The sequence below is a fragment of the Oncorhynchus mykiss genome, chromosome 24 (assembly GCF_057628025.1).
Source record: "Oncorhynchus mykiss isolate SJ-2025 chromosome 24, ASM5762802v1, whole genome shotgun sequence".
Taxonomy (NCBI): domain Eukaryota; kingdom Metazoa; phylum Chordata; class Actinopteri; order Salmoniformes; family Salmonidae; genus Oncorhynchus; species Oncorhynchus mykiss.
The window spans coordinates 24398779-24425930 of NC_143045.1; the positions used below are offsets into that span (position 1 = coordinate 24398779).

Sequence of the window (27152 nt, forward strand, 5' to 3'; positions counted from 1 at the left end):
TTAAAATACAGGACAAAACATGTCTGTGTTTAATACAAGTACAAGGACTGTTTTATGTTTTGGTCACGGTCATGAGAAACTGATTCAATAACGGAGCAGCGAAAAACCCCTGGGTGACATTCATAAATGTGTTTATGCAATGATTTGTTCAGACCACATTTCATCCTCAGTTTCAACCTCAAAGAGCAGTTGAAACAGAACAGGCAATGTTGGCTTCTAGGTCTTAGACCATGTAAACATTACGGAGCAAGATAGCAGGAGAATGTGTCCACTTAATAAAACTAGACATCAGATGAGGCTGGTGGAAGGAGCTATAGGAGGATGTGCGCATTGTAACAGCTGGAATGGAATAAATGGAACAGAGGCCAATGTGGTTTCCAATCTTCACCCGGCACAGCCAGAAGAGGACTGGCCACCCCTCAGAGCCTGGTTCCTCTCTAGGTTTCTTCCTAGGTTCCTGTCTTTCTAGGGAGTTTTTCCTAGCCACTGTGAATCTACATCTACATTGCTTGCTGTTTGGGGTTTTAGGCTGGGTTTCTGCATAGCACTTTGTGACATCTGCTGATCTTAAAAGGGCTTTATAAATACATTTGATTGAAAAATGTATTTGATACCGTTTCATTTATTCCATTCCAGCCATTACAATGAGCCCGTCCTCCTATAGCGCCTCCCACCAGCTTCCTATGAGAGACATACTTAACTATATACCCTACATAAGACGTTTACCTTTCTTTCTGAAATAAGAGTGGTCCTTGCATAGTAATGTGCATACTTCAATGATCTGATGATTGTTATGGAATATAACAATATTTTTCCTAGTGGCTGAGGTCTGTTTCTATTTCCAGATCCTAAAAAACTAAATGGTTTTAATATAATATCCATCAATGCTATTGGTAGCTTGTTACTGTAGTTGAAAGACATGCTTTATGCATAGCAAGCATGACGTGATAGTACAGTGGATTACTATAAATACCTCAGGCCTTTGGAATAAAAGCAAAACACATTTTTGAATTGAAATTTAAACAAACTGTTCAAATAGTAATTATCATGATTGGCGGCAATAACAAAAAGTGTTCTTTGCATATAGTGATATAAGGCACAGTTTTAGCACTAATGTGTTAGCTAGATGTCCATATTGACGGCAACGATCCGAACACAATCATGAGATAACCCCTTCAACGTCACAGGTTAGCACCTCGTCATGTTTCTGTTCCTGTCCGAGCTGCCTGTGAAACTGGCCCTGCTTTTGAGCCCTCCAACAATGGATATTCTGGCCCAGGGTGATACTCTTGATGATTGGCAAGTGACTTAGCATGTTATTTGGCAATGACGTTACTCCAGAGTTTGACAGATTGAGCTCCTGTAGAGACACAAGTCCACTGAACACAGCTGGGCTCAGTGTTTTTAGCTTGGCGTTGTTGGAGAGGTCCAAGACCTGAAGGTTCTGTAGGCCTCTGAAACAGTTGGGCTGGATGTTAAAGAGCTCAGGAAGCCCACTGAGGGACAGGTAAACAAGGTCCTTGAGGTCCTCAAAAGCACCCTCCTCAATGCGGGAGATACTGTTCCCATCCAGGTTTAGGTCCCTCAGCAGGATGCCTTTTAGCTTGGGCACGGCCCTCAGCTGGTTGGCTGCTAGAGTCAGGCTCTGGACATGTAGCAAGGGGCTCCTAGAAGAACTCAAGGAGACCACTGTCAGCCGGTTGTGGGACAGATCCACGCTGATTGGCTCTCCGTGATCTTTAGTGATGAACATGTCCAGATCAAACTCTCGGAAGTGGTTGTGGCTGAGGTCCACCTCGGTTAGGGAGAGGCCAGAGAAGCAGCCCTCGTCCAGGCCCTCCAAAGAGTTGTGGCTGAGGTCCAGAGACTCCAGGTAGCGCAGCCTGGACAGGGCCTTAGGGCTGACCATGGAGATGAGGTTGTTGCTGAGGTCCAGGCTGACCAAGGTGGTATAGCCAGGCCCAGAGAGCATGGTGTCAGTCAGCAGGGACATAGAGTTGGAGGAGAGGTCCAGGTGGGCAGTGTCCAGGGGGATGGAGATGGGGTTGGTGCTAGGGCCCACTCCCCTGCAGTCCACCCTGGTCAGGCTGAAGCTGTCGAACAAGCCGAAGCTCTCCACCTCACAGTGGCAACCCGGGTGGCAGTTCTTCACTGCTCCAGCTTGGCCATGGACCGCCAGGAGCATCCACAGGCTAACACACAGGAGAAACGCCATCATGCTCTGAGGGGACACAAAAACAAAACAAAGATGTTACGTCAAATGTATTCAGATGCTTTTAGTGTATGTGGACACCTCTTCAAATGAGTGGATTCGGCTATTTCAGCTACACCTGTTGCTGACAGGTGTATTAAAATAGAGCACACAGCCATACAATCTCCATTGACAAACATTTGCAGTAGAATGGCCTTACTGAAGAGCTCAGTGACTTTCACCGTGGCACCGTCATAGGATGCCACCCTTCCAGCAAGTTAGTTTGTCCTGCTAGAGCTTCCCCCGGTCAACTGTAAGTTCTGTTTTTGTGAAGTGGAAACGTCTAGGAGCAACAACGTCTCAGCCACGAAGTGGTAGGCGACAGAATGGGACCGCTGAGTGCTGAAGCTTGTAAAAATCGCCTGTCCTCAGTTGCAACACTCAATACCGAGTTCCAAACTGCCTAGGGAAGCAACGTCAGCACAACAACTGTTCATCGGGAGCTTCATGAAAAGGGTTTCCATGGCCGAGCAGCCGCACACAAGCCTAAGATCACCATGCACGATGCCAAGCATCGGCTGGAATGGTGTAAAGCACTCCGCCTTTGGACTCTGGAGCAGTGGAAACGTGTTTTCTGGAGTAATGAATCCCGCTTCACCATCTGGCAGTCCTTGTTCAGGGGCAGAATGACAGATTTTACCTTGTCAGCTCAGGGATTCAATCTTGCAACCTTACGGATAACTAGTCCAACGCTCTAACCACCTGCCTCACGAGGAGCCCGCCTGTTACGCGAATGCAGTAAGAAGCCAAGGTTAGTTGCCAACTAGCATTAAACTTAGTCAATCATAAATCACTAGTTGTAACTACACATAGTTGATGATATTACTAGTTTATCTAGCGTGTCCTGCGTTGCATTCAATCGATGCAGTGCGCATTCGCGAAAAAGAACAGTCGTTGCTCCAACGTGTACCTAACCATAAACACCAATGCCTTTCTTAAAATCAATACACAGAAGTATATATTTTTAAACGTGCATATTTAGCTAAAAGAAATCCAGGTTGGCAGGCAATATTAACCAGATGAAAATTGTGTCACTTCTCTTGCGTTCAATGTAGGCAGAGTAAGGGTATATGCAACAGTTTGGGCCGTCTGGCTCATTGCGAACTAATTTACCAGAATTTTACATAATTATGACATAAAATTGAAGGTTGTGCAATGTAACAGGAATATTTAGACTGATGGATGCCACCCGTTAGAAAAAATACCAAACAGTTCCGTATTTCACTGAAAGAATAAACGTCTTGTTTTCGAGATTATAGTTTCCGGATTCTACCATATTAATGACCTAAGGCTCGCATTTCTGTGTGTTATTATGTTATAATTAAGTCTATGATTTGATAGGCTTGAAGTCATAAACTGCTCTATCAACTCCCGAGATTAGGCTGGTGTAACGATGTGAAATGGCTAGCTAGTTAGCGGTGTGCGCGCTAATAGCGTTTCAAACATTACTCGCTCTGAGACTTGGAGTAGTTGTTCCCCTTGCTCTGCATGGGTAACGCTGCTTCGAGGGTGGCTGTTGTCGTTGTGTTCCTGGTACGAGTCCAGGGAGGAGCGAGGAGAGGAACGGAAGCTATACTGTTACACTGGCAATACTGAGGTGCCTATAATAACATCCAATAGTCAAAGGTATATGAAATACAAATGGTATAGAGAGAAATAGTCCTATAAATACTATATTAACTACAACCTAAAACTTCTTACCTGGGAATATTGAAGACTCATGTTAAAAGGAACTGCCAGCTTTCATATGTTCTCATGTTCTGAGCAAGGAACTTAAAAGTTAGCTTTCTTACATGGCACATATTGCACTTTTACTTTCTTCTCCAACACTTTGTTTTTGCATTATTTAAACCAAATTGAACATGTTTAATTATTTATTTGAGGCTACATTAATATAATACATCAATAAAATCAAGTTAAAATAAGTGTTAATTCAGTATTGTTGTAATTGTCATTATTACAAATACATTTTAAAAATCGGCTGATTAATCGGTATCTGGTTTTTTTTGTCCTCCAATAAATCGGTATTGAAAAATCATAATCGGTCGACCTCTAATATTAATGCCCATGATTTTGGAATGAGATGTTCGATGAGCAGGTATCCACATAGTTTTGGTCATGTAGTATATCTAAGAAAAGGTAAACGGAGAGATACATGGAATACTAATAATTTAATTGCTTCCCTTTTTTCAAATATAAAAAAAGTACAGCTAATTGGATATCATTTTCAGTGACCCAATATAAACACAGTATATGGGCTATTTAACAACACTCTGCATCATCTGGTGAACAGAGCAACACTACAGGCAGAGACACTACAGGCAGTAAAGAAGCTGTGAGTCACATTGATATGCACTCCATTACGGAGATATAAATACATACAGCTAGCGTTAAACACATAATGCATAAACATAATCTCCACATAGACATTAAAAACAAAATAAATATGACAAATGTGTTAACGGCCATAATTTACATTTTTGATTTTTATATCTTTTTTTTTAGCAGACGCATGTTAGTAGTTCATGTTTTTAAACCGTATTCCTTCCCTCAAGCCACTTATCTGAACAACATAACATTGAAGATTACACTCGGAGCAGACAGTAAATGTAGTTTTAGAATTCAAATAAAGAGTTTTTCCTTTCAAAATGCCACCGTAGCCATCTTTGCTACTCGTCAAGCTTTCCTTGCAACCCACACCAACAGCCCTAAGTTCTCTTTTCTTTGGGCTCCCAATGGATTTGACCTAATTTTCCTTATCAAAATGTATCAAATGTTTTCTTAGTTTACAACAAACTATTCATGGTTCTGATGATGCAAGCAGAGACCTCATCACTGAAGGTCCTTATACTATCTGTGTCTAATCTGTCTAATGTGTCTTTAGGAAAGTCCTCCTCGGTCTCCCCCAAGCCGACAGTTATGTATAAAGATGTCGGAGACACCAGTAGCTAGCTACTCATTAGAAAGTTCACATTCACATATTAAGTATTGTGTGGCAAAAGGCACGTATTGATGACTACTGTATCACGAATAACAATGGAATGCCATCGGCAAAACAGTTAAATGATTCCTCCAGAAACCTTGAAAACATTTAAATAAGTTTAATAACCAAGCAATAACTAAAAATGAAAATGCATTTCATACCACTATTTTCTGTTGTTGTTGATAGTTTCTTGTTCACTGCACAGCTCTAGATATCTAACTGAGAAGGCTAGTGGTTCACAGGACTTTTGTTCCTGAACCCACCTAACTCGCGTCCTTTGTGCAGGGAAAATGATCTGCTTCTAAACCTCTTTGTGCACTTGGCAGCAACACTGCCATAATGAGCAGAGCACCAGAGTACCCACACGCAACACATGGAAATTGGACAAAGGTTAAATGGGCAATCAGCAGTTGCGACATTCATTTAATTTGTACTTATAAATTAATGATATGTACCCATTGAGTATTTAAAGAATATAACTTATAAATGTTTAGTTAAACTGTCATACCCCATCAGAACACAAAATATAATCTTGCTTTACGCCAATGTTTGTAAACCAAGTAAAATGAAAAACAAACACTGTATTGCCTAAAAACATGGTTAAAACTATCATTTTGATATCATGGATGGTCTGTCCTTGCATCTAAAGCTCTGTCTTTTGAGAGTAGTAACCATTCTCAAGCCCCATCCCAACAGCTTTTTACCAAAACAGTGGTGGGGAGGGCTTTAGTGTTGTTTCAATTGCTGATTGCTGCTTTAACAGTTGTAGTTGTATAACAACTGGATAAGCGTTCAGGAGGTGTATACCCAAGCATGACCCAGCAGAAAAGCCATTGAAGGATTGATCATTAATTTGTGCAGTGGGCCAAAGTTAGGTATAGTCTGTGGAAGGTTATCACATCAAGCTTTCCAGTAGTCAAATGACCAAATTGACCTCCAATGGCCTCATGGGTGGAATGTTATTAATATCTTTCATAATGAATAAACATTTTTTTAAACAGCAGAAAATCTGGTGTTTCTATGCCAATGTGTTATGATATATTTCAGTCTTCAGTGATGTATATAAAGTGTAATATTGGGATACAAACTCCAAATGAAATACATACTTTATCTGGCATGGTACAGGTGTCTTTTTTTTAACAACTTGACCATGTGTGTGAGTTGTATACTTCCGTTTCAAAGTAGATTTGTTTAAGACTACCAAGAAACACTGTGGCCCTGATTTAGTCCACGGAAGTAAAAGGTTTGAAAAGTTCCAAAGGCTACAGAGTGACCTGCAAAGGCTACAGAGTGACCTGCAAAGGCTACAGAGTGACCTGCAAAGGCTACAGAGTGACCTGCAAAGGCTACAGAGTGACCTGCAAAGGCTACAGAATGTTCTTATGTAACAGGGGATGTTGGATAATCAAAAAGGACATCTGGAATACTTGAGATTCAACATAAAGGCTGATTATGTGTTAAGCTTCCCAGAAACTCTGATATACTCAACTGGAGTATATCATTTTGTGTGGTGGTTGAAACTGTTTATTCTATTAATCTGAAGGTTAAAAAAACGGCCAGTAATACTGGTTCTGATGTTTAATCAGGCAAATGTATACCGAATTTGAGTAATGTCGCAAAATGTTGGTTAAAAAATATAATTCTGCAAAGATCTATCAAATTTGCACATAAATAAGTCACAGTTTCCCTGTATCCAGTTGAGCGACTGTGTGTATGTTGGTGAGAGAACATGTGTTTTCATTGTTGACTCAAAGCCGAAGTACCCCCTACCATACAAGATAGACAAAATAAGTCAAAAGAGATCTGCCCTATCAAATGGATGGTCAGTAAATATTTCCCTATTAAACAAGATCAAGAGATGGAAAAACATAAGCATAATACTTCACTGACTTCTAGGGATACACAATATATCGGTGAACATATCGGAATCGGACCATATTAGCTAAAAACAAACATTCAAAGCATGACGGTATACCCAGGGATTTCTTTCAGAACAGGACAGAATGCTTCAGGAAACAGTGCTTCTACAGTGGAAAAGTAAGCCAGCTTGCAAGGCATTGTTGTCATTTTATAAAAAGCAGAAATAAGGGAGAACTATCTCATAGTAGTATACAGTTGAAGTCGGAAGTTTTAAAACTTGTTTTTCAACCACTCCACAAATTTCTTGTTAACAAACTATAGTTTTGGCAAGTCGGTTCAGATATCTACTTTGTGCTTGACACAAGTACTTTTTCCAACAATTGTTTACAGACAGATTATTTCACTTATAAGTCACTGTATCACAAGTCCAGTGGGTCAGAAGTTAACATACACTAAGTTGACTGTGCCTTTAAATAGCTTGGAAAATTTCAGAAAATGATGTCACGGCTTTAGAAGCTTCTGATAGGCTAATTGACATCATTTGAGTCAACTGGAGGTGTACCTGTGGATGTATTTCAAGGCCCACCTTCAAACTCAGTGCCTCTTTGCTTGACATCATAGGAAAATCAAAAGAAATCTGCCAAGACCTCAGAAAAATAATTGTAGACCTCCACAAGCCTGGTTTGTTCTTGGGAGCAATTTCCAAATGCCTGAAGATACCACGTTCATCTGTACAAACAATAGTACGCAACTATAAACACCATGGGACCTCGCAGCCGTCATACCGCTCAGGAAGGAGACGTGTTCTGTCTCCTAGAGATGAACCTACTTTGGTGCGAAAAGTGCAAATCAATCCCAGAACAACAGCAAAGGACCTTGTGAAGATGCTGGAGGAAACAGGTACAAAAGTATCTATATCCACAGTAAAACGACTTCTATATCGACATAACCTGAAAGGTCGCTCAGCAAGGAAGAAGCCACTGCTCCAAACCCGCCATAAAAAAAGCCAGACTACGGTTTGCAACTGCACATGGGGACAAAGATCACACTTTTGGGGAAATGTCCTCTGGTTTGATGAAACAAAAATAGAACTGTTTGGCCATAATGACCATCGTTATGTTTGGAGGAAAAAGGAGGCTTGCAAGCCGAAGAACACATTCCCAACCGTGAAGCACGGGGGTGGCAGCATCATGTTGTTGAGGTGCTTTGCTGCAGGAGGGACTGTTGCACTTCACAAAATAGATGGCAACATGAGATAGGAAAATGATGTGTACATATTGAAGCAACATCTCAAGACATCAGTCAGGGAGTTAAAGCCTGGTCGCGAATGGGTCTTCCAAATGGACAATGACCCTGTTCTGTTATGCATCTGTGTGATGTGATCAATCAGTTTGTTCCAGTTCAGAATGAAAATGCATTGAATTTTAACTGCAACAGTTCCAACCTAGACAAATATGTAAGAGTTTTTAAATGGGGGAAATAAACATGACTAGCTATTTATATGGCCATTTCATTTCATTGTTATTTGTTTTTGTCTATATTGCATTTGTTTTAGGCATAAGGGCAATGAAATGTACCAATATTTAAGTATAGTTGCACATGTTCCTAAGCTTGGGTCCCAGGAAAACACAGAATTTCTAATTTGGGTCCAGGGCTGAAAAAGTTTAAGAACCCCTGCTCTACAGTTTCCATGCCCTAATGTGAAACCAAATAAAAATTAGTGCAAGGCAATAAGATAACGGTGGCTAAATGCCAGAGGGGAAGACGTAAGGAGGAAAAATGTATAAGAAGTATGTGTCAAGACTGGAAAGGGAGTTGCTTCACGGACCAGCTCGGCTGTTGTTATATTGTAATACAATTCTAATTGAACTCACAGGCTCCGGTATTTGAGAAATATGATTGACTGTTTACTTCCACGACACTAGCCAGCTACATAACCCTGTTGCCCAAAGCTAATGTTATAAGCAGCCAGCTTGCTTCATCTGGCTAGTGAGGCTCCACCGGACCGGGTTATGTGTTGTGAAGCTAGCCTCGAGATGAGTGATGAAAAAGCTGCGACATTGGAGAAGGAAACACACAAGCTACAAGGGACAGTCAATAAGATTGAAACCCGAAATGAATGAAATGAAAAAGGAGAACACCGTTCTGAGGGAAGCCTTACTGGACATACAAACTAGATCAATGAGAGAGAATCTGGTACTTACAGGTATCCAGGAGAAAGAAGGGGAAGTCCCTGAATCTGTAGTTAGAGAGTTCCTCCTTATAGGCTTTAGATCCCACGCGAAGTTATCGACAAAATCCAACTTGAACGTGTACACCGCTTCGGACAGAGAGGCCAAAGGTATGAGCGCCCAATTGTTGCCAAATTTACTTAATTTAAAGATAAAATAATGGTTAAAAGCCTGGGTAAAAGACTTGCTGGGACCAAAATTGGCATGAACGATCAGTTTCCGAAGGAAATTGCAGAACGGCGCAAAGTTCTGTATCCAATTTTCAGAAAATAGATTAAAAGGGAAACGAGTAGCTCTCGTCGTTGATAACTATATATTGATAACCAGTTGTTCAGAGACTCAAAGATTACTCCTTGGTTATTTAAAAAATTACAAAGTTCTCATAGAAAATAAACACAATTCTAGCCCGGTTATGGATTGTAATAATACAATAAAAGAATAAAGCTTTTCTATATATCTTCACATTTAACTAATTGAACACACAAGCACTAATTCAACATAGTGAAGATAAAAACAAAGTAAACAGAAGGCTTTGGTGTGTGTTTATTTTTATTTGTTATGTTGTTAAAGTTGAGTGAGTGAGTAAGAAATGGTTGCATATCCCAGAGCCAATGTATTGCTGTGGGCCGGGGTATGATACAGCTATCAATGTTGATGGATATACTTTTAGAATGAATTATACGTCTTATTTATTTATTGTCCTATCATGGTGGAACAGTTTTAAAATAGATGATACATTTGATTTGTTATTGTCCTATCATGGGGAACTACATTTTTAAAATAAATGATATCAAATGATTTATTTATGATCCTATTTTAATGGTAAGATCCTATTTAATAGTAATACCCTAGACACCCACCTGAATGACCCAGATACTAAGGAGAAGTCCCTAACTGTTTTATGTACATGCTGCAAGCGTTTACAAACATATATTTGAATAAAAATAATTGAAAGTTGTGTCTCATTATGATAGGTGGTGAAATAAGTATAGCCAGTTACAATTGTAATGGCCTGGCAGATAATAAGAAAAGACAATGAGTATGTACATGGCTAAAAGAGTAGGAATATAATATCTATTGTTTACAGGAAACCCCTTCAACAGTTTTAGATGAAGTTTTGTGGAAAAAGAGCTGGGGGGGCAAAATATACTTCTCCCATGGGCAAAGAAATTCCAAAGGGGTGATGGTTTTAATTAACAATAATTTTGATCCAAATGTGCAAATTGTCCAAACAGATCCTCAAGGCAGATGGATTATTTAAAATATGTTATTGGACAATAAACAGAGATGGCTTATAACCTATACGGTCCGAATAATGATGATCCAAGCTTCTTTGAAAATACAGTATATACAGTGCCTTGCGAAAGTATTCGGCCCCCTTGAACTTTGCGACCTTTTGCCACATTTCAGGCTTCAAACAAAGATATAAAACTGTATTTTTTTGTGAAGAATCAACAACAAGTGGGACACAATCATGAAGTGGAACGACTTTTTTAACAAATCAAAAACTGAAAAATTGGGCGTGCAAAATTATTCAGCCCCTTTACTTTCAGTGCAGCAAACTCTCTCCAGAAGTTCAGTGAGGATCTCTGAATGATCCAATGTTGACCTAAATGACTAATGATGATAAATACAATCCACCTGTGTGTAATCAAGTCTCCGTATAAATGCACCTGCACTGTGATAGTCTCAGAGGTCCGTTAAAAGCGCAGAGAGCATCATGAAGAACAAGGAACACACCAGGCAGGTCCGAGATACTGTTGTGAAGAAGTTTAAAGCCGGATTTGGATACAAAAAGATTTCCCAAGCTTTAAACATCCCAAGGAGCACTGTGCAAGCGATAATATTGAAATGGAAGGAGTATCAGACCACTGCAAATCTACCAAGACCTGGCCGTCCCTCTAAACTTTCAGCTCATACAAGGAGAAGACTGATCAGAGATGCAGCCAAGAGGCCCATGATCACTCTGGATGAACTGCAGAGATCTACAGCTGAGGTGGGAGACTCTGTCCATAGGACAACAATCAGTCGTATATTGCACAAATCTGGCCTTTATGGAAGAGTGGCAAGAAGAAAGCCATTTCTTAAAGATATCCATAAAAAGTGTTGTTTAAAGTTTGCCACAAGCCACCTGGGAGACACACCAAACATGTGGAAGAAGGTGCTCTGGTCAGATGAAACCAAAATTGAACTTTTTGGCAACAATGCAAGACGTTATGTTTGGCGTAAAAGCAACACAGCTCATCACGCTGAACACACCATCCCCACTGTCAAACATGGTGGTGGCAGCATCATGTTTTGGGCCTGCTTTCCTTCAGCAGGGACAGGGAAGATGGTTAAAATTGATGGGAAGATGGAGTCTGCAAAAGACCTGAGACTGGGACGGAGATTTGTCTTCCAACAAGACAATGATCCAAAACATAAAGCAAAATCTACAATGGAATGGTTCAAAAATAAACATATCCAGGTGTTAGAATGGCCAAGTCAAAGTCCAGACCTGAATCCAATCGAGAATCTGTGGAAAGAACTGAAAACTGCTGTTCACAAATGCTCTCCATCCAACCTCACTGAGCTCGAGCTATTTTGCAAGGAGGAATGGGAAAAAATTTCAGTCTCTCGATGTGCAAAACTGATAGAGACATACCCCAAGCGACTTACAGCTGTAATCGCAGCAAAAGGTGGCGCTACCCAATTTTTCAGTTTTTGATTTGTTAAAGTTTGAAATATCCAATAAATGTCGTCCCACTTCATGATTGTGTCCCACTTGTTGATTCTTCACAAAAAAATACAGTTTTATATCTTTATGTTTGAAGCCTAAAATGTGGCAAAAGGTTGCAAAGTTCAAGAGGGCCGAATACTTTCGCAAGGCACTGTATAAGAACTCTACAAGCAACACTAGACTCTATTATTATGGTGGGAGATTATAATACGGTCTTAAATACCTCTATGGACCGGAAAGGAAATCACACCACAAACTATCAACCTCAGGCACTTAAGGAAATCATGCATGTCATGGATATATTGTAATTAGTGGATATATGGAGACTTAAATAGCCTGACCTAGTGAGATATAGGCTTAATAAAGCTAGTCGCCTTGACTACTTTCTTATACCATTCTCTCTGGCACCAAAACTTTAAAAAGTGTTGATAGGGGACAAAATGCGGTCGGATCATCACATAATTGGCATATATATTACTCTTACAGAATTTCCACGTGGGAGAAGATATTGGAAATTTAATCAAAGCCTACTAGATGATAAATTGTTTAGAACTAGGACAGAAAAATGTTTAACTGACTTTTTCAGACATAACATAGGTACAGCAGATCCCCTTACTGTATGGGACACTTTTAAATGTGCCTTTAGAGGCCATGCAATTCAGTACTCATCTATAAAACAAAAGCAATTTAGATCAAAAGAGTCCATATTAACAAAGGAAATTGAAGGACTAACAGTACAGTTAGATAGCACTAGAAACTGTACCATAGAGGCACAGAATAAGTTAGAGGAAAAACAAAAATAAATCGAAGAACTTATTCAAGAAAGATCCAGTGTAATATATTATAATAATAAAGCGAACTGGATGGAATATGGGGAAAAATGCACCAAATTATTTTTCAATCTTCAATATAGCAATGCTACCAACATTTTTTTTTATTAAAACTTGTTACAAATTATGGAGTCACGCATGATTCACCAAATTATATTTTGAAAGAGGAAGTAAAGTACTTTAAGAATATGTTTTCATTTCAGGCTCCTCCATCTCCACTAACTGAAACTAATTATATGGATTTTTTTCCTAATAATAATGTAAAATTAATATCTGTACAGAAAGACTCATGTGAAGGCCAAATTACAGAGGAGGAACTGCTTGAGGCAATTGGGGCCTTTAAGGAAGGGAAAACTCCAGGGCTGGATGGCATACCAGTGGAAGTATACAAAATGTTTTGTTGGTATATGGTCAAAGGACCATTATTGGCTTGTTTTAACCACTCCTATATCAATGGTAGATTATCAGATACACAACAAGAAGGTCTGATATCATTATTACTAAAACAGGACCCTAGTGGTATATATAAAGATCCAGTCCATTAAAAAAATTGGAGACCTCTTACACTTCAGTGTTGTGATGCAAAAATCCTAGTAAAATGCTTGGCACATAGAATTAAAAAGGTATTGTCAGATATTATTTATCCTAATCAGACAGGTTTTTTACATGGGCAATACATTGGAGACAATATAAGACCAGTACTGGAAACAATAGAACACTATGAAATATCGGGGACACCAGGCCTGGTTTTCATAGCTGATTTTGAAAAGGCTTTTGATAAAGTATGACTGGAGTTTATATATAAATGCCTAAAACACATATGTCAGAGTCAAGGCCCGCGGGCCACATCCGGCCCGCAAGAAGGTTTTTTACGGCCCCTGGGATGATCTTGATTTATTATTAGAACCGGCCCGCAGCAAGCCGGCAGCCCGCAGATCTTTTACACGCACCAATACTACATTTCCCACAATGCAAAGGTGACGCACCGAGCAGTAGGCTGCTTCATTTCAATATTTATTGGCACAGCAGTCGTCAGCATCACAGTAAAATTAACTTTCAGATACCCATCAAAAATGGCAAAACGGAAGGTGGATACTGAGAACCGGGGGTTTCAAACAAGGTGGGAGTCGGAGTATATGTTCACGAAGGTAGCTGGAAAACCTGTGTGTCTTCTGTGTGGAGAAAGTGTGGCGGTACTGAAAGAGTATAATCTGAGACGACATTATGAAACGAAACACGCGGACAAAAACAAGAATATGGACATGGAACAAAGGCTACAAAAGGCCAGTTTTATTTTGGCAGAAGAGATCGCTAAATCAGGCCGGCCATTTACGGAGGGGGATTTCATCAAAAACTGCATGATTAAAGTTTGTGACGAAGTTTGCCCAGAAAAAAGGCAACTCTTTTTAAATGTGAGTCTGAGCAGAAACACCATTGCCGAGAGAGTAGACCAGTTGTCCATCAATCTAAAAGAGCAGCTTGTGAAAAAGGGAAAAGATTTTATTGCATATTCCTTGGCTGTGGATGAGAGCACCGACATTTCTGACATTGCCCAGTTGTCAATTTTCATCCGCGGAGTGGACTCCAACCTAAGCGTGACAGAGGAGTTTTTGGCTTTACGTCCTATCCATGGCACAACTACGGGGCATGATTTGTATGAAGAGGTGTCAAGATGTGTAAATGAGATGGAGCTGCCTTGGGAAAAACTCGTGGGTTTGACAACCGACGGAGCACCTGCGATGTGTGGACACAGGAGTGGACTGGTGGCGAAGATACGGGAAAAGATGCAAGAGGAAAACGCGACAGGTGAGCTGACAGCTTATCATTGTATCATACACCAGGAAGCGTTGTGCGGTAAAGCCTTGAAAATGGAGCATGTAATGAGCATCATCACGCGCACAGTTAACTTTATCAGAGCCAAAGGTTTGAATCACCGCCAGTTCAAGGCATTTCTGACGGAGTTAGAAACGGAGCATGGTGATTTGCCTTATCACACAGAGGTGCGATGGCTAAGCCAGGGAAAGGTGCTTCAAAGATGTTTCGAGCTTCGTGAGGAGATTTGTCTGTTCTTGGACAGCAAAGGGAAAGACACAACACAACTCCGAGACGAAATGTTTCTGTGTGAAATGGCTTTTCTGTGTGACATTACGAGTCATCTGAATGCAATAAACTTGCAGCTGCAGGGTCGGGATCGTGTCATCTCTGATATGTACAGTACAGTGAAGGCATTTAAAACCAAACTGACTCTGTGGGAGACGCAGATGCGGAAAGAAAATTTGAGCCACTTTCCCAGCTGCCAGACCATGAAAGAGAAGCTCTCTACCAGTGCGTTCCCGAGCACACAGTTGGCTGATAAAATAGGTATGCTTGCCGCTGACTTTCGACGCCGATTTGCTGACTTTGAAGCACAAAAAAGCAGGTTGGAACTGCTCGGTAACCCATTTGCTGTTGACGTGGAAAGCTCACCACCAAACCTCCAAATGGAGTTGATTGACCTCCAATGCAATGATGCACTGAGGGCAAAATATGCGGCAGTGGGTGCTGCGGAGTTCGCCCGTTTCCTCCCCGGCACAATGCCCCAGCTGCGCATCCAGGCTGCTCAAACGTTGTCTATGTTTGGCAGCACATACCTGTGTGAACAACTGTTTTCTTTGATGAACCTGAACAAAACATCACACAGAAGTCGACTTACTGCTGAACACCTCCACTCAATTCTGAGGATTTCTTCAGCTCAGAGCCTTACCCCGAACATTGATGAACTTGTGGAAAAGATGGGACACCACCAAGTATCACCCTCAACCTCAAACAAGTGAACATTACTGTGCAATCACATATTTAGAGTTTTTACTCAGTTCAAGTTTAAAAGTTAAAATGTAATATTTGTTTTCACTGCATGTTACTTCTCCTTAAACAAAGTGTTGTTTTTGATTAATAGATTTTTGCACTTTATTTTTTTGTATTTCAATCCAATTATATTTTAAAAATATTTCAGTTGAGTGGATGATAGAAAATTGCTATTATTGTTTTTTCTTTGAAGTAAATTTAGCCCACTTTTGCTAAAATAGAAAATATAGTCTACTGATGGTGCCTTGAATACCGGTTTCTTTCATTTAATGTTCATGTTATGGGGATATTTATATAAAGGAAATTTGTCTTTTGTGTCTGTTGAAAATTAAAGATTACTGACAGAGCCATAAGAAAATATTGCTTTATTTATCTGATCATATTGTAATATATTTGTTAGGTTTTCAGTAGGTTCAATTAGGTTCACTAGACTATATGCGTCATTTAAAAATTTTTCAATGAACATTCGAACAGTCCGGCCCTCGTCTTGTAGCTGATTTTTTTATTTGGCCCTCCGTCCATTTGACTTTGACACCCCTGGCCTAAAACATTTCAATTTTGGGGAATCTCTTATAAAATGGGTTAAGGTTATGTATAGTAACCCTAGGTGTAAAATAGTAAATAATGGCTACATCTCAGAAAGTTTTTAACTCTCTAGAGGAGTAAAACAAGGTTGTCCACTATCGGCATATCTATTTATTATTGCCATCGAAATGTTAGCTGCTAAGATTAGATCAAACAATAATATTAAGGGATTAGAAATCCGTGGCTTAAAAACTAAGGTGTCATTGTACACTAATGATTCACATTTTCTTTTAAAACGACAATTAGAGTCTCTCCAAGGCCTCTTAGAGGATCTAGATACTTTTGCTATCCTCTCTGGATTAAAAACAAATTATGATAAATGTAACATATTACATATTGGATCACTAAAAAAATGCACATTTTACATTACCATGTAGTTTACCAATTAAATGGTCTGACAGAGATGTGAACATACTCGGTATATGGGGCGGCAGGGTAGTGGTTAGAGCGTTGGACTAGTAACCGGAAGGTTGCAAGTTTAAATCCCTGAGCTGACAAGATACAAATCCCCTGAACAGGCAGTTAACCCACTGTTCCTAGGCCGTCATTAAAAATAAGAATTTGTTCTTAACTGACTTGCCTAGTTAAATGAAGGTAAAATATATACATAAATAAATCCCAAAAGAAATAAATTCTCACTCCACTATTTTTTTTTTAGAAAGTTAGCAAAAATAGATAAGATCTTGCTACCATGGAAAGGAAAATACCTGTCTATTTGTGGAAAAATCACCCTGATTAACTCTTTAGTTATATCACAGTTTACCTATTTGATTTGCTTATGGTTTTGCCTACACCTGCTTTTTAAATTATATGAACAAAAAAATATTACATTTTATTTGGAACGGCAAGCCAGATAAAATTAAAAGGGCCTATTTATATAACGAATATGAATTCGGTAGGCAGAAATTATTAAATATTAAAGCATTAGACCTCTCACTAAAGGCATAAGTCATACAAAAGTTATACTTAAATCCAAACTGGTTCTTTGGTCAATTGGTACGAATGTCTCATCCTAAATTTAGGAAGGGCCTTTTCCCCTTTATTCAGATTACACCTGCTCACTTTCGGTTGTTTGAAAAGGAAATAATCTCCAAAATATCTTTATTTTTTAAACAAGCCTTAGAAAGTTGGTTGCAATTTCAGTTTAATCCACCTGAAAGGACGGAAGAAATAGTACAACAAATATTGTGGTTAAATTCAAATATACTAATTGATAAAAAAAACTGTATTTATCGAAGAAATTTTAAAAAAAGGTATAATTTTAGCGAATGATATCGTAAATAGGACTGGTGGAGTTATGTCACACATGCAGCTAACACAGACATATGGAAATGTCTGCTCTACCCAAAATTACAACCAATTAATTGCAGTATTACCACAAAAATGGAAGAGGCAAGTAGAAGGGGAAAAAAGTAAGGAACTTGTATGTCGGCCCTGTATTAAAGAACATAAATGGTTAAAGAAAAGTGTGATAAATAAAAACATATACCAATTTCATTTAAGGACCAAAAACTGACAGCTGTGCCATATAAATTGCAAAATAGTTGGGAAGAGACTTTTGATGAACCCATTCCATGGCACATGGTTTATGAATTGATACGCAAAACAACGCCGGATTCAAAACTTAATTACTATACAAAATTCTTGCAACTAATAGAATGTTATATATATGGGGGATACAATCTTCCCAGCTCCTCAGATTCTGCTGTGAGGAGGCAGAGTCATTAGATCATTTATTTTGGTATTGTCCATATGTTGTTCGTTTTTGGTCTCAGGTCCAGGAATGGCTGAAGAATTGCAACATTTGCCTAGAACTAACGCTACAGATAGCAATACTGGGTGATTTGAAAAGCCATAGTCAATCAATCAATAATATAATAATTATTTTAGCAAAAAAATATATTTTTAATTTACAATCTGTAGAAGCGATGAGAATAGGAAGGTTCAATTATTTTGTGAAGCATCACAGCACAGTTGAAAAATATATGGCAAATAGAAATCTGAAATGGCTGATGTTGAGATATAGATGGGAAGGTTGAATGGAGCTGAAGGGTGGGACTAATAACAGGATAAACAATGTAAAGCATACGGGATCTGTAAAATGTATAGGTTCGGAACTTTAGTGAAATAGCATAGTTACAAATAGAAATCAAACTGGATGGACATCAGAAATAGAGGAAGGACTAAGAACAAACAAGAGCGCACTATTGTAAAGTAGACTGTCTGTAAAATGTATATAAGATGTATAAATTGAAGGTAAAAGCAGAAGTGTTTATTAGTTTACTCCAATTGGGGGATCAGCGGTAGGGTTTGCGGGGAATAATAATAAAGGTATCATCTTAAAAAAAAGTATGTATGTCTATATATATGTATGCATGCGTGTATGGATATATATATTTACCCCAAAAATATGGGGGATTGGAAATGATGCAGACAATTACATTGGAAGCATCATTCTTTCCGCAATATTAAGCTGATCCACCCCTTAAAAAAATAATAATAATAATTTTAAAAACTATGCTAATGAAACAGATGATGTCGTTATGCTATGTTATTGGGGAAGAACATTGTTTGCATCCATGAGCTTGCTAGCTTTTTTTTATGACCAGCACTGTAGGTACGCAAGACAACTTTACCAGCATCATAGCATACGTATCGATGAATCGTTGTGACATATGAAATACGAGTAATAGTGTAATCAATGTTTAATAACTACGTAAAAAATGTATGAGCGTGTTAAATTATTATGTGACGTGCAGTCATATTCAGGTCCTGATTGGTCAACAAGCTTATTTGACACGTCAAATAGTTTTTTTTGACACGCAAAGACCCAAACGGCGTTCCATAGAAATCCCGGTTGAGAATGAAACAACTGATCAAATGAACAACGAAACAGCACAGCAAGTAAGTGAAAGAAATAGGTTTTGATTATATTTTACTGGTAATGGGGACGTATGTAAATGGAAACAAAATACATTTTTGGTCAGTGTGTGTGTGTGTGTGTGTAACATTTATTTAACTAGGCAAGTCAGCTAAGAAGAGATACATATTTACAATGACGGCCCGACAATGCTGGGCCAATTGTGCGCCACCCTATGGGACTCCCAATCACGGCCGGATGTGATACAGCCTGGATTTTAACCAGGGACTGTAGTGACCCCTCTTGCACTGAAATGCAGTGCCTTAGACCGCTGTGTCCATGTGTGTGTGTTAACTATTTAACTGTGCTAGAACGCTTAAAAGGCCACAAAAATTGTAAATATCGGTTATCGGTATCGTTTTTTTTGTCAAGGAAAATATTGGATATCGGTCTCGGCAATAAATGGCATATCAGTGCATCACTACTGACATCACACAAATCCAAGATAAGGTATATATCTTTCATGATGTTGTGTTTTCACAATACTGGATGAACTTTTACTACCCATGTTTTCCTTTTAATAAAAACAATTATTTTAACAGGAAATCATCATCCTCCATCCTCCCCAGACACCGACTACACCCTGAGTGAATGGCTTTATTAGCAAACAGATGAGGGGGCAGTCTAAAGCCATGCTGTTGGAATCTGTGGCTAAAACTAAGTGCTCATTTAGTTTAGAAGTCTAGTCTACGACATTGATGCTAGCTAGTGTCTTTCCCTCTCTCTTCATTGTCCATGTATGTTATCCATGAATACATCTGCTGCTCTTTTACTGGGGGCTGTGAACATTCCCAAACCAGGTGTTTTTCTCATCCTTTCACCAATAAATTACAGCAAACAGCAAATGACTGTTAGCCCAGACTTCAAATCAGCCAAACATTTACCACTATAATTACTTGACAACTATGGCGTACGCGCCTCAACTCTCATTACGGGAAATTATAGGCCAAACACATCTCACTTTTAGGATCTTATCTTTCAACACTCTTATATACTCATAATACACCATATACAGTGCATTTGGAAAGTATTCAGACCCCTTACCTTCGTCCACATGTTGTAACATTACAGCCTTATTCTATAGTTGCTTAAATCTATTTTTTTCTCTCCTCATCAATCCACACACACAATACCCCATAATGATGAAGGAAAACTGTTTTTTTTTTCCTTTTTCTATTTTTAAATATCACATTTACATAAGTATTCAGACCCTTTACTCAGTACTTTGTTGAAGCAGCTTTGGCAGAGTCTTCTTGTGTATGACACTGCAAGCTAGTCACACCTGTATTTGGGGAGTTTCTCCGATTCTTCTCTCTAGATCCTCTCAAGCTCTGTCAGTGTCACGCCAGCTCCCGCTCTTCCCTGTGCCAGGCTCCCCAGCATTGCGCACTCCTGCCATCCATCATTATGCACACTTTCCTTTCCCCCGTCACACGCATCAGCGATAATGGACTCACCTGGACTCAATCACCTGTTTATTACCTCCCCTATATTTATCAGTTCGCCAGCTGTGTTCCCCACTGCTGCATTGATTGATGTTTGTCATTGTGTATACGTGTGCTGACGCTGTTTCTGTCCTGCTCTTTGTCTGTTCCTAATTAAATGTAAACTCCCCGTACGTGCTTCTCGTCTCCGGAGTTGGTCCTTACAGTCAGTTTCGATGGGGACCGTCGCTGCACAGCTATTTTCAGGTCTCTCCAGAGATGTTTAATCGGGTTCAAGTCTGGGCTCTGGCTGGGGTACTCAAGGACATTCAGAGACTTGTCCAGAAGCCACTCCTACGCTGTCTTGGCTGTGTGCTTTCCCATGCCCAAACTGGACAAGTGCGTGCATCCGTGTGCGCAAATTGATTTTGTCCCCTCACACCAAACGCAGGTTGGAATATCAAAACAAACGCTGAACCAATTATATTAATTTGGGGACAGGTCCAAAAGCATTAAACATTTATGGCAATTTAGCTAGCTAGCTTGCAGTTGCTAGCCAATTGGTCTTATTTAGCTAGCAAGCTTGCTGTTACTAGCTCATTTGTCCTGGGATAAACATTGAGTTGCTATTTTACCTGAAATGCACAAGGTCCTCTACTTTGACAATTAATCCACACATAACGCGGTCAACCGAATCGTTTCAAGTCATCTCTCCTCCTTCCAGGCTTTTACTTCTTTGGACTTTATATGGCGATTGGCAACTAACTTTCATAATAAGGTGTATTACCACAACCGACCTCAGTTCATCTTTCAAATCACCCACGTGGGTATAACCAATGAGGAGACGGCACATGGGTATATGCTTCTAAAAGCCAATGAGGAGATGGGAGAAGCAGGACTTGCATCGCATTCTGCGTCAAAAATAGAAGCAACTTCTATTTTAGCACCTGGCAAAGCAGACACTCGTTGGCGCGCACAAGCAGTGTGGGTGCAATGATTGAATAACATGTACAGTTGATGTTGGAAGTTTACATACACCTTAGCCAAATACATTTAAACTCAGTTTTTCACAATTCCTGAGATTTAATCATAGTAAAAATTCCCTGTCTTAGGTCAGTTAGGATCACCACTTTATTTTAAGTGAAATGTGAATGTGAAATGTCAGAACAATAGTAGAGAGTGATTTATTTCAGCTTTTATTTATTTAATCACATTCCCAGTGGGTCAGAAGTTTACATACACTCAATTAGTATTCGGTAGAATTGGCTTTAAATTGTTTAACTTGGGTCAAACGTTTTGGGTGGCCTTCCACAAGCTACCAACAATACATTTGGTGAATTTTGTCCCATTCCTCCTGACAGAGCTGGTGTAAGCACACGCTTTTTCAGTTCTGCCCACACATTTTCTATAGGATTGAGGTCAGGGCTTTGTGATGGCCACTTCAATACCTTGACTTTGTTGTCCTTTAGCCATTTTGCCACAACTTTGGAAGTATGCTTGCGGTCATTGTCCATTTGGAAGACCCATTTGCGACGAAGCTTTAACATCCTGACTGATGTCTTGAGATGTTGCTTCAATATATCCACATCATTTCCTCTCCTCATGAAGCCATCTATTTTGTGAAGTGCACCAGTCCCTCCTGCAGCAAAGCACCCCTACAACGTGATGCTGCCACCCCCGTGCTTCACAGTTGGGATGGTGTTCTTCGGCTTGCAAGCCACCCCTTTTTCCTCCAAACATAGCGATGGTCATTATGGCCAAACAGTTCAATTTTTGTTTCATCAGACCAGAGGACATTTCTCCAAAAAGTACAAAATTGGTCCCCATGCGCAGTTGCAAACCATAGTCTGGCTTTTTTAATGGCGGTTTTGGAGCAGTGGCTTCTTCGTTGCTGAGCGGCCTTTCAGGTTATGTTGATATAGGACTTGTTTTACAGTGGATATAGATACTTTTGTACTTGTTTCCTCCAGCATCTTCACAAAGTCCTTTGCTGTTGTTCGGTGATTGCTTTGCACTTTTCACATCACAGTACGTTAATTTCTAGGAGACAGGAAGCGTCTCCTGCGTGGTCCCATGGTACGTACTATTGTTTGTACAGATGAACGTGGTACCTTCAGCCGTTTGGAAATTGCTCCCAAGGATATCCAAGACTTTTGGAGGTCTACAATTTTTTTTCTGAGGTCTTGGCTGATTTCTTTTGATTTTCCTATGATGTCAAGCAAAGAGCCACTGAGTTTGAAGGTAGGCCTTGAAATACATCCACAGGTACACCTCCAATTGACTCAAATTATGTCAATTAGCCTATCAGAAGCTTCTAAAGAATGACATAATTTTTGGAATTTTCCAAGCTATTTAAAGGCACAGTCAACTTGGTGTATGTAAACTTCTGACCCACTGGAATTGTGATACAGTGAATTATAAGTGAAATAATCTGTCTGAAAACAATTGTTGGAAAAATGACTTGTGTCAAGCACAAAGTAGATGTTCTAACCGATTTACCAAAACTATAGTTTGTTAACAAGAAATTTGTGGAGTGGTTGAAAAATTAGTTTTAATGACTCCAACCTAAGTGTATGTAAACTTCCGACTTCAACTGTATGTGTACATTTATTTTGCAAAGCTGGCACGTGATGTGTCCAGTTTGGGCAGCGTGTTAAACAGTGTCATTGTCCAATTGGAAGGTGAACCTTTATCCCAGATTGAGGTCCTTAGCGCTCTGGAGCAGGTTTTCGTCAACAATCTCTTATAACTTTCCTCCATTCATCTTTCCCTCGATCCTGACCAGTCTCCCAGTCCCTGCCACTCAAAAACATCCCTAGAGCATGATGCTGCCACCACCATGCTTCACCGTAGGGGATGGTATTGGCCAGGTGATAAGCGGTGCCTGGTTTCCTCCAGACGTGACGCTTGGCATTCAGGCCAATCTTGGTTTCATCAGACCAGAGAATCTTGTTTCTCATGGTCTGAGAGTCATTTTGGTGCCTTTTGACAAACTCCAAACAGGCTGTCATGTGCCATTCACTGAGGAGTGACTTCCGTCTGGCCACTGTACAATAAAGGCCTGATTGATGGAGTGCTTCAGAGATGGTTGTCCTTCTGGAAGGTTCTCCCATCCCCACAGAGGAACTCTGGAGCTCTGTCAGAGTGACCATCGGGTTCTTGTCACCTCCCTGACCAAGGCCCTTCTGACCCGGATACTCAGTTTGGCCGTGCGGCCAGCTCTAGGAAGAGTCTTGGTGGTTCCAAACTTCTTACATTTAAGAATGATGGAAGCCACTGTGTTCTTGGGGGCCTTTAATGCAGCAGACGTTTTTTGGTACTCTTTCCCAGATCGGTGCCTCAAAACAATCCTCAGAGTTCTACAGACAATTCCATCAACCTCATGGCTTGGTTTTTGCTCTGACATGCACTGTCAAATTTGGGACCTTTTTTAGACAGGTGTGTTCCTTTCCAAACCATGTCCAGTCGATTGAATTTACCATAGGTGGACTCCAATCAAGTTGTAGAATCATCTCAAGCATGACCAATGGAAACAGGATGTACCTGAGCTAAATTTCAAGTCTCATAGCAAAGGGTCTGAATACTTATGTACTGTACAAAAGCTATTTCTACTTTTTATTTTTTATCCAATGGCAAAAATGTCTAAAAACCTGTTTCGCTTTGTCATTATGGGGTATTGTGTGTAGATTGATGAGGGAAAAAAATAATTGAATCCATTTTAGAACAAGGCTGTAACGTAAAAAGCTAACCTATGTGGGAACTGGGAAGGATGTTTTAATGCATTTTCAGCTATTGTTCAGTCTAATTTGATGTCCCGGTATCTGAGGATGGGTTGAGCCTCATTACTATAGGCCTACGTAGTAAGGCTAAGAGTGTATTTTACCAGCTTAATCCCAAAGTCAAAGCCTACAAACAATGTAATTAGGAGATAGATGGTGCGGGCACGCTAATCCATTTAAAACAAATTAATGCATGACATTAAGAAGAGCCACGTTTAATCTGAACTTGAAGTAGTACATAAAACAGTATAGGCTAGGCTCATCAGGACAACAACAAGTAAATCCTCATTTGCCATGATTAATATGGTTGAACTATTGCACTGATAACACTGTCCATCTGTCTGTGCTGTCAGTGTATGGTTAGAGATTACATCGCGTGTTAAGACTTCAAAAGTGGTTTTAAAATGAGTTCTACACCATCTGTTTTGAATATCTAGCTTCCTGACTCAATCCCAAATGAATGGAAACGACGGGCACTAATTTCATCATTTCAGAAACTTCATTTCATAGTTCAGATGGTACCTATCTTTCACTTTCATTTGGAATTGAGGGACCACAGCATGGTGAATTAGATTTGAGTGACGTTTCTCGTATTTGCCATAATAATCGTAAAGCCATGGCAATGTCTTCCTTGCATTATTTAGATAAAGTCTGACTCAAAGCCCTATGCATGCATATCCACATAGGCTGCCTACATGACACTTTCAAGAAAATATTTTGTACTTGAGCGCAATATGAAATGGAGGAGTAATACGACTACAAGGCTAGCAAATGAACTTCGTTTTCCGCTGGAAATCACATTTCCTGTAGCCGTGGCAAACCTAGCCTTACCTTGCAGCCTACTTTTCTGAGACTGTCAAGCTCATCCGTGTGGTACCTCAGAAAATAATCAAATCTCATATCTACCAGACTACTACCAAGTTCCGCCACCTTTCTCTGTCAATCAATCATCACTCGATTTGTCACTTTCTCTGAAGCACCCAACCAAGTTTACGCATTTGGCCTGTGAATAAGTAATGGTTTTCAGGGGTTTAAAATAAAGTAGCTATATGATTATAATTGTAATTAAATAATATGTACAATGAGCCTAATAGCCTATGAGGAGGAGCGCAGTTTTTCTGAGAAATCAGAAATATGATCTGACCTCCGTGGTTCCGAGGCTTGAAAACCTTGAAATCCAAAGAAAACTCTAAAATACCGTTGATAATAAGGGTTATTCTAACTTGCTCACATATTTTCAGACATACCTTGACCATCAAATAGAAATGTAGATAGTTGGCTCGCCTGGATAATCCAGTTCACTTCACAGCGCCGAGGAATCCTGCATGAGACTCAACCTCCGCACCCATTTTTATAAATCCCATATCATTGTGTGGTTCAGGCAAGCTAAAGAGATGTCTTGCGGTTTTATATTAACTGTCAGTGCTGCGACTAGCTATTCTGATTGGAGGTCGAGACGAGACTCCCCCCAACTTCTTCGCTGAGCACTGAAGTCCGGATAGGTTTCCGCCAGCACCCCTGTCTTTTTCTAATCACTTTTGATGTTGGACCCGAACGGTGCGCGCTCTAGTGGAGAGACTGGTGCGAGGACCGACATGAAATTATTCCATTGTTACAGATATACAGAATGTTATGCAATAGAGCCCCACAGTGGAAGTGTCATAATATCCATAGAAACTAGCGGTCAAACACGGAAATGGTTCCAATCGTTCACCCACCATTCACTTTTCACATTGGGCATTAAAATAAAGGCCGTGTTTCATGTGGGCTTTGATAACCATGTCAATCTCTCTCGGACAAGGTGATTTATATCAATATATTTGGCTCAATTTACTCTCAGATTCGAAAATGCTAATTCGTATCAAAGTAGACATAATTTAAACTTGCACAATATTTACTGCAGCCTCAATGTGGTGATGAAGGCCATTCATAGCAACTAACAAATGGTTGATGTAGACATAAACAGCAACAGGGGCACTGGGTGTTAACAAAGATTTAAGAGGAAGAGAAGGCCAATATTGCTGCACAATATTGGGCTTGACGCTGTTCATCTGTGGGTTCTGGGCTACATCAATTGTTTTCACAGTATGATGACAGAGAGTGGGCCCCAACACACACACGCACACAGATGAAGAGGCAGGTATGAAAAACACTGAAGTGGAGAGAGAAAACAATACAATGTCTTTTCAACTGTGGGCTTCCCTCTCCTTTTCAGGTCTGTAAAAAGAAAACAGCTGAAGTCGAGATTAGAAGGTTGCCACAAACAGTTTGTGTACTAGATCAATTTGTATGCAGAATTTGTTTCAAGGATGAATAATTTGCTGACTGTGTCCTCAGAAAACATAGGCAGTAAGTCCTAAAATATCCCTTCCCCCCCATCTGTCACCTTCTATTTGGCAGTAAATGACTGGAAAAGTTAGAATAGTTCCAGAGAACCGTGTGATTTTGGAATCCTGTTCATTTATTATGTGATATTCAGAGAATGAGCCCCTTGTGTAGCTAATTATGTTATCAGAATCTGTCTGGATGGGGATGCTCGTTACAGATGATAAACAGTTTCTCCAGCTGAGGCATGGGGCTGGAGAAATGTAACCACCACCAGAACTGTGGACTGATGGTCCATGAAATTGACATGATGGTTTGAAACATTCTTTGAAGCTGTATATTGATGTTGTGCAAAAAAAAATAAGGATTTTGGCTCAATCTATTGAATGTTTGAGTCAAAA

At 39.8% G+C, this 27152-nt stretch overlaps 1 protein-coding gene across 2 annotated transcripts; it reads right to left on the minus strand.

The window, feature by feature from the left end:
- On the minus strand, positions 1 to 26040 carry LOC110504045 (tsukushi). 2 transcript variants are annotated; one of them, XM_021582854.3, is made up of 2 exons: positions 25674 to 26040; positions 1 to 2221 (listed from the first exon to the last, which is right to left on the minus strand). In XM_021582854.3, the coding sequence occupies exons 1-2, from the start codon at positions 25680 to 25682 to the stop codon at positions 1160 to 1162; spliced, it is 1071 nt and encodes a 356-aa protein (XP_021438529.1). In that variant the 5' UTR covers positions 25683 to 26040; the 3' UTR covers positions 1 to 1159. The 2 variants fall into 2 exon arrangements, with proteins under 2 accessions (XP_021438529.1, XP_021438530.1); XM_021582855.3 differs by lacking the exon at positions 25674 to 26040 and adding an exon at positions 5396 to 5596.
- Positions 26041 to 27152: the final 1112 nt, after the last annotated feature.